The 8,956-nt window shown below is 46.1% G+C and overlaps 1 protein-coding gene across 4 annotated transcripts in view; it reads right to left on the bottom strand.

Annotated features, from left to right (window-relative positions):
* The window catches only part of MCUR1 (mitochondrial calcium uniporter regulator 1), a 34,432-nt gene extending 31,057 nt beyond the window's left edge, over positions 1-3,375 (bottom strand). The window contains exons 1-2 of one of the 4 annotated variants that reach the window (XM_073331939.2): positions 2,975-3,375; positions 756-878 (exon numbers count right to left, since the gene is read on the bottom strand). In XM_073331939.2, the coding sequence (XP_073188040.1) occupies positions 756-878; positions 2,975-3,275 (424 nt within the window). In that variant the 5' untranslated portion in view covers positions 3,276-3,375. The remainder of the gene's footprint in view (positions 1-755; positions 879-2,974) is intronic. The other 3 variants (XM_073331940.2, XM_073331938.2, XM_073331941.2) reach the window with 3 other exon arrangements.
* Positions 3,376-8,956: the final 5,581 nt, after the last annotated feature.

An 8,956-nucleotide genomic window follows, 5' to 3' on the forward strand; every position in this document is an offset into this window, starting at 1 on the left:
TATTTATTTATTAAAACAGATGTGGGTACACATCAGAATGTCATATTGTCTCTCATGCCTGCTTAGTTTTTTGTGAACAAGCAGGTTATTGGAAGTTATAACCATGCTCTTCAAGAGCAGGAACCTGATTTTAGTACACTACTTGTTCAGAAAAATGTAAAAAGGTATGCACAATCCAATAAATCAGAACAAAACTAGTTGGTCTGTTTTAGGTCTACCAGTCTTTAAGACTCTGTAAAATATAACAATATGTAAAGTGAAGTGTATTATGATTTAACTCACTTCTGCTGATTATTGTAACAGTTGCAACATTCTACTAAGATATTTTGCAAAACAATAATCCCTCAAGAAGTACTTTCAACATTTGCAGGTTCACAATAAAGGCAGTGATATGATATTATGGATGAGAATTAAAAAAAATGCAAACGTAGGGCAATTACAAGGTATGTAAGAGTTAATTAAGTGTTATATAGCAGTCCTGACCAGTTTGTGACTTCAGTTACACAGATGTAAATCCAAAATAACAAAAGTCAAAATTTGATCTTAATAATGTCCCTTTAAAGCAGAATAAATATCTCAGTAAGTTTTAAGCAATCTTTATAAAAGCTATCTGACTAAGAATGGCACTTTTAAATTAAGTGTCACAGAGAAATAACTGCACAAGTTTAGTACTCTGAAACGATAATGAAATCATACAGCAGAAATAAGTTATAGATCACTCTACATATTTGAATAATTTGTAACAGAAAAGTTACCATTTTCTTCCAACAGGCACACTAGAGCATGGGTGTCAAAGAATAGCTTTCTACTCCCCGATAAGGAAAATTTCCCCTTGACACTGTGAGTTTGTAAAGATGATGCCACAGAGATGCTTAAGTCTACAAAAAACGCATACAAGTTACTGGGTCAATATGAAATGAAAGTACATTCACTAAGACACTTTTTATTCCTGTAAGAAGTTCACTACATACTTCCAATAACTAAAAATTGGCATTACTTTAATCTACTATAAAATTCAATAATCTCCCCCAACATACATGATTGCAACATGCTCAGGATGCTGGAGTTAGAGTGCAAAGCACCTTCCAGTCAGCTATTCTGTTCAGCTTTTTATACAGTTGTACGCCATCACCATGGTATCTGAGCACTTTCTAGTAGCGTATTACCCTTGTGAGTAATCTCTGTGAACTCAGTGGGACTACTTATGTATGAAGCCACATTACAAGCGGTACAGCAGCATAACTGCTCTGCCACAGCAGCGTAGACATTTCCTACAGCAACAGAGAGCACATCCCTTCAAGACAATTCTTCCATTGACCTAGCGGTGTCTACATTGGGACTTAGGTCAGCTTAACTACATCTCTCACACAGTGTGAATTTTTTATGCTCCTAAGTGACGTAGCTAGGTCAACCTAAATTTTAGATGTAAATGTGCTCTTACTCACACACACAGATGTTTGCTGGATTAGGGCTTAAATAACGCGTTCAGCACCTACTCAAGTCCGTGGGAGTTGAGGGCACTTGGTATTTTTGAGGACTAGGTCCACAATCTTAGGCCAGATCTACACTATAAATTTACATTGGTGTAACTGTCACTCAAGAGTGTGAACCTCCCCAACACCCCGAGCAATGCAGTTATCCCAATCTAACCCCCGGTGTAGACAGTGCTATGTTTATGAGGACTTCTCCTGTTAACGGAGCTACCGCCTCTTGTGGAGGTGGATTACTACGTGGATGTGAGAAGTTCTCCCGTCAGCGTAGTAGTGTCTTCACTGAAGTGCTACCGTGGCACCACTGCACTGGTCTAGTTACATCGCTGCAGCGTTTTAAGCAGAGAACTGCCCTTACTTCATTAGCTGTTACTTCCTATTATTTACTGAAATACAGTAGGACCTCAGAGTTACAAACACCAGTTACAAACTGACTGGTCGGCCACACACCTCATTTGGAGCTGGAAGTATGCAGTCAGGCAGTTGAAGGGGGTGCGTGTGAGAGCAAATACTGTACGATACCGTGTTAAACAAACTACTAAATTTGAGGTTCTGCTGGACTTGATGGCCCTTTAAACAGAAAATATTTATTCACAATCTGATATTTACCATTGTAAACAAAACTTAAAAACACACAGCAAATGCTGTTGCTGTTTGTCTTTTTCAAACAGAGTGTGAAGAGATGGGATTGTTGTAGGGAAGGGGAGATAGGCTGGAGTGCTGTGGCTACTGAAGAGTTATGAGGTTGACTTGTGATAAACACGACACCCATTTTATTATATGTAACAATTCCCACCAAAACTGTAGAGAAGATATAGTTGTGCTCAATTCAAATCTCCCGAATAAGTATAATAGGGTTAGTTTTCTGGATTAAGAATAACTGGAAAAAAAATAAAAGGAGTACTTGTGGCACCTTAGAGACTAACCTATTTATTAGCTCACGAAAGCTTATGCTCAAATAAATTGGTTAGTCTCGAAGGTGCCACAAGTCCTCCTTTTCTTTTTGCGAATACAGACTAACACGGCTGTTACTCTGAAACCTGGGAAAAAAATGCAAACACTTATTCCTACAACAGGCAGAAAACAGCATTTCCGCAGGAGCGTGAATTTTCTCGTGGGCAGCAACATCGGAGACCCTCCAGCTCGGTTTTACTAAACGCGGCTTGTCACAACACCGCGGGCAGGCGCCTGTGCGGTTGCGCTGCGCGTGGAAACAAGCAGGCCTAGCCCGGGAGAGCCCGGGCTCCTCTCACAGGCCCCCTCGGCGAGAGCAGACGCGCAGGCCGGAAGCCCCCGGGGCTGCCGGGGTGGGGTGAGGGCAGCCCGCGCGCGGAGAGCGCCCCAGCCCGCTGCGGGGCCTGGGGCGCAGCGCACACGGGCTCCCGGCTCAGCTGGCGGGGCTGCAGACTGGGCGGGCCTGGCCCTGCGGGTGAAGGCCGGGCGGTGGCGGCGGCGGCGGCGCTCGCGAGACCCCCCGTTCTCACCCCGCTCGCTGCGCGGGCCAAGACGGCGCAGGCGGCCGGTCCCCGCGGCGGCGGCGGCGGCAGCGCTGAGCCCGCTGATGCCTGTACTCCAGACTCGCATGGCGCCGCGGGCCGCATCCCCTGGCGGCGCGGAGGAGGCGGTTACTAGCGGGCGCGCGTGGAGGAAGGCTGCTAGCTGCCAGTCTCCCAGGCGACGGCGCTGGCGCGGGGATGTCACGTGAGGTGGCGGAGCGGCCCACTCCCCGCCCTGGCGGCTGGAGCAGGAGGACCAAGCACAGCGGAAGTCCGGCCTCGATCGCATCACCCTCCGCCTGAGGGCGGTACTAGGGCTGTCTCCTCAAACCCCTGCGCCCCGGCGTCTTAATTCCGGCACCAAGCTCCGCCAGCCCATTTGGGCACCCAGTGCGCATGCGCCTCTACGCGCGGATGTTTCCGCATGGTGCGCGGTGACGTCTGGGCCCCGCCCCTTGACGAACTGAGCGGCGTGGGCGTGGCTGAGTGCTGAGAAGCGCTGGGGCGCTGGCCAAGGGGGAAGGCTGGGGGCGGTCCCAGGCGCGCTCGCCCGCCCCCTGCTGGATTGGATCCGCCCCACACAAGGGCAGGCAGAAGAGCCAACCACGGGGCTGTAGGTTACCAGGGGCCCGCCTGGGCGTTGTCTGACACTGTCTGAGCTCAGAGGGTGGGGGAGTTTTGGCACCCGCCGCCTTGCTTGGTGCAAGCCACTAAGGATGCGAGTCTGCATGAGACCTTTGCTGTGGGCAAAGAAGCCGGCCACGCAAGTAAGGTGTAACCACGCACCCAGGCACACACAGAGAAGGTAAAAGTAGATTGGTGACACTGTAACTCTACTGTAAAAGTAGATTGGTGACACTGAGTGTAAAGCACTCAGGGAAGGTCAAGAGAACTGACTGTAGTGCGGTGAGGTGCATCTGGTCCTGTGGCTTTCCTAGGTCTGTCTGTGTATAAAAAGAACAGGAGGACTTGGGGCACCTTAGAGACTAACCAATTTATTTGAGCATAAGCTTTCGTGAGCTACAGCTCACTTCATCGGATGCATACTGTGGAAAGCACAGAAGATCTTTTTATACACACAAACCATGAAAAAATGGGTGTTTACCACTACAAAAGGTTTTCTCTCCCCACTCTCCTGCTGGTAATAGCTTATCTAAAGTGATCACTCTCCTTACAATGTGTATGATAATCAAGGTGGACCATTTCCAGCACAAATCCAGGGTTTAACAAGAACGTCTGAGTCGCAAGTCCTCCTTTTCTTTTTGCGGATACAGACTAACACGGCTGCTACTCTGAAACCTGTCTGTGTGTAGTTATGGTTCTCCCGGTCCACCATGCTGCCACCTCTTAGTTATATTAGAAGGTATGGGGAACAGTGACCATGGAGTTCTAACATTGGTGAAAGGCTGGTGAGGCTGGGGTCTTTAGTCACATTGGTCAATAATTTCTTGCATGGTGACAGGTTTCAGAGGGATAGCCCTGTTAATATGTGTCAGCAAAAACAATGAGGAGTCCTTGTGGCACCTTAGAGATGAACAAATGTATTTGGGCATACGCTTTCGTGGGCTATAACTCACTTCATCAGATGCATGGAGTGAAAAATACGGTAAGCAGCTTTAAATATACAGCACATGAAAAGATGGCAGTTGCCTTACCAAGTGGAGGTGGGAGGGGGGTGTCACTGCTAACGAGGCCAATTCAATTAGGGTGGATGTAGCCCATTCCCAACAGTTGACAAGAAGGTGAGGGTATCAACAGAGGGAAAATTATTTTTTGTAGTGACCCATCCCCTCCCAGTCTTTATTCAGGCCTAATTTGATGGTGTCAAGTTTGCAAATTAATTCCAGTTCTGCAGTTTCTCATTGAAGTCTGTTTTTGAAGGTTTTTTTTGTGAAGAATGGCCTCTTTTAAGTCTGTTATTGGGTGTCTAGGGAAACTGAAGTGCTCTCTTACTGGTTTTTGAATGTTACAATTCTTGATGTCTGATTTGTGTCCATTTGTTCTTTTGCGTAGAGACTGTCTGGTTTGGCCAATGTACATGGCAGAGGGGCATTGCTGGCACATGATGGCCACATTGGTAGATATGCAGGTGTGGCTGATATGGTTAGGTCCTATGGAACAGATATGTGGACAGAGTTGGCAATGTGGTTTGTTGTGGGGATTGGTTCCTGGGTTAGTGTTTCTGTTGTGTGGTGAGTAGTTGCTGGTGAGTATTTGCTTCAGGTTGGGGGACTGTTTGTAAGCGAGAATTGGCCTGTCTCCCAAGATCTGTGAGAGTGAGGGATTGTCCTTCAGGATAGGTTATAGATCCTTGATGATGCGCTGGAGAGGTTTTAGGTGGGGGCTGTAGGTGATGGCTAGTGGCATTCTGTTACTTTCTTTGTTGGACCTGTCCTGTAGTAGATGACTTCTGGGTACCCTTCTGGCTCTGTCAATCTGTTTCGTCACTTCCCCAGATGGGTAGTGTAGTTTTAAGAATGCTTGATAGAGATCCTGTAGATATTTGTCTCTGTCTGAGGGATTGGAACAAATGCAGTTGCATCTTAAGGCTTGGCTGTAGACCATACATCGTGTGCTGTGGTCTGGATGAAAGCTGGAGGCACGTAGGTAAGTAGAGTGGTCAATAGGTTTCCGATATAGGGTGGTGTTTATGTGACCATCTATTATTTGCACTGTAGTGTCGAATAAGTGGTTGGGAATGGGCTACATCCATCTTAATTGAATTGGTTTCATTAGCACTGATCCCCCACTTGGTAAGGCAACTCCCATCTTTTTATGTGCTGTGTATTTATACCTGCTTACTGTATTTTTCACTCCATGCAGCTGATGAAGTGGGTTATAGCCCACAAAAGCTTATGCCCAAATACATTTGTTAGTCTCTAAGGTGCCACAAGGACTCCTTTTTGTTTTTTTAGGTCAGTAATGCTCTGCAACATATAAGCTTGTTGTCTGAATAAACCTGTGATGTTCTGGTGCATTTCCCAATGCACTTTCTGATCCTTTTCTCTCCTGCTGCAACCAATCCCTCCATTCTTAGTCTTTCTCCATGGTCATATGGCCTCTCCAAGCCCTGTGTTCACTGTCAGCATCCATAGAGGACTGGAGTACTTTGCCTAACATATTCACCCTAGTCCACTTCTTTCTCCTCCTCATCTGGGTCAGACATTCAGTAGGAGCGAAAGGGGGACATCGGAAGGCCAGCATGCCAGAGTGTACTGATTATAACATGCAGATATACCATTAGATTTACAGTCACAATGGAAAAGGAAAGATAAGTCTCAAAAATCCCTTCCCTTATTCCCATAAAGACCTTTAAAAAGAAATGTGGGGTGATGGTTCCCATCAAGTATAGTATAGTTGTAAAAGCAGCAGGTGTGTTGGAGGCAGCACCAGATATCTTGTTCTCCCTCACCTTTTGGTATCCCTGGTGGAGTTCCTTTGCTTTCATACAGTACCACTGATCCTCACCACGCCCCAGTTTCAGCATCCCCACTGCTATCAACTTGCAGATGTCAATATTTCTGTGGTTATTTGGTAACTGTGTTTGCACAGCCTCTTCTCCCTCCAGGGCGAGGAGATCCAAGGCTTCTTCCCAGCTCCAGGCAGGAGCACATCTAGTAGTTCTCTAGGTTCATGGAACTGGCATGGTTGGATGCACACAGGAAAGGCCAGCTGGTAGGTATGCTGACCAAGGTTGGGGAGTGGGGGGTAGTCTTCCAGTCTCTGGCTCCTGAGCAAGGGAATTCAAAAGTGTGAGTGGATCAGCCACTGTTGCCAGGACAGGGCCAGCTGCTTGAGGACTGTTAGGATAACACAGCGTGAGTGTAGACACTACATTATCTGTGTCAACCCTAAGTAGGTTTGTGTCATTTGAGAAGGTGGTGCCATTGCATTGCTGTAAGGGGGTGCTTACAGCAGTATAGGACAAATTTCAGTGTAGATATGTATCGGCCAAGTTGTGCACACGTTGATTTAAGTTAATGTAACTTTTTAGTGTAGACCAGGCCTCACTCAGTGGCTACGTGAGGTGGGAAGAGGATTTGGTCTCATAGGTTATATCTACACTGCAATTAAAAATTGTGGCTGTCCTGTGCCATCTGACTTGGGCTCACAGGGTTTGAGCTAAAATTCATAGATATTAAGGTCAGAAGGGACCACCATGATCATCTAATCCGACCTCCTGCACAATGCAGGCCACAGAATCTCACCCACCCACTCCTGCAATAAATCTCTCACCTATGTCTGAGCTACTGAAGTCCTCAAATCGTGGTTTAAAGACTTCAAGGAGCAGAGAATCCTCCAGCAAGTGACCCGGGACTGTTTAATTGTGGTGCAGACATTTGGGTTTGGGCTGGAGCCTGGACTCTGGGACCCTGTGTGGTAGGAGGGTCCCACAGCTTGGCTGCAACCCAAGCCCAGGCCCTGGCTTTCATATGCAAAAAAACAGTTACTATGGCACAGGTGGGCCATTGAGTTTTTATAGCATGTTGGTGGGAGGAACCTCAGAAAGAAAAAATTAGGGAAAACATATAAAACATTTTAAAGGGCTGTAGCCATTGTCTGTCAAGACTACTCTTCAGAATACATTTCTTTTCTTGAACCTAAAAATATCCCAGAGGTAGCTACATTTCAGTGCTGAATGAAGGGATCCCTGTAGGCATAGGCCTCATTTTGGCTTCAGTTGCATCTGCACAAGTTCAGTGACATCAGTGGGCTTACACAACAAATGTGTTTGCAGGGCTATAAGTGAGGTGAGAATTCAGCTAATGGTATGTACAGCACATTTGAATCATTTGGGTTTAAAAGGTATTGTATGAATGTCACAGTATGAGCAGCGGTAGTACCTTTTGATATTTATGAGTATGCAGACAGTTGTCTTTTCATCCTGAAATGTTCAGTAGCTGCAGCATGATATTTTCTTTGATATTTTTATTCTTCAAAGATCTCTTTCAAAACCCTTACAGGGATTAAAAAGCAAATGTGCAATTATTGAAGCATCTCCTTTCATGTCATCAGCCTGTTTGTAGTGGGTTTCAGAACTTGTATTTGTCAGCAGAAAATATATGCAAGAACCACGACACAGATGGAGATTGATTCTGAGTGGGTTGGGTTGTGGCTGCAAATACACAAGCATCTGCTGTCTGTCTCAGCAGTGTCCATTTTTGTCCTCTTTTAGGGCAAGCAAGGTCTTAAATGATGCTTCATTGCTTACTCCCTCATCTTACATTACTTCTAGCCTTCACAGATTACTTGAGGCTACTGACTTTCATCTCCATGTCAGAGATCATCTTATTCACTTCTTCCCCCACTTTGTTCTTCCAGGTCCACTTTTTCCATCATATGATGAAACAACCTTCAACATAGATAATTGGCATTTTAGGTGTTCAGATCCCTGAAGGCTGTTTCAGAAATTGTACCTGTAGATCCAAATATTTCAGACCTGTCTGTTCTACTAGCTAGAGACTGAAGGCTAGCTTCTCTGTTGGACTGCCTCGGGGGTGTAGCACAACAAGAGGCGTAGACAGAGGGAATGGGGCAAAGGTAGCTTTATGCCAACCTTGTGCCCTCTAGATTCTACATGGCAGTAGTGCTGAAATGGCTTCCAGCATAAGTTAGAGCAGCCCTGGGTGCTCAGCGTACTGCAGCTGTTGCTTGGCTGTAGAATAGCCCAGAATTCCTATAGTTCTCATTGCTGTGGGCTCATCCCCTTCACCAGTGTCCACTGTATGCTACTTCTGCACTGGGAGAATTCTCCTCAACTTCTTGAAGCTCATATGTGGCATATAGCAGCTGGATTTAGGTCCAGAATCAGCCCCCAAGAGAGACTTCAGAGCAGTTTGCCCTAATATAGTCTGCTTGATAGCGGGTACCCAGGCTAACAATTGGAAGGTACCATACATCACACAAGCTATAAAACAGATATTTCTATTTTACATCACGAACCATGACAGCCGGTGAATATTTTCATCA

This window comes from Lepidochelys kempii, chromosome 2, assembly GCF_965140285.1.
Source record: "Lepidochelys kempii isolate rLepKem1 chromosome 2, rLepKem1.hap1, whole genome shotgun sequence".
NCBI lineage: Eukaryota > Metazoa > Chordata > Testudines > Cheloniidae > Lepidochelys > Lepidochelys kempii.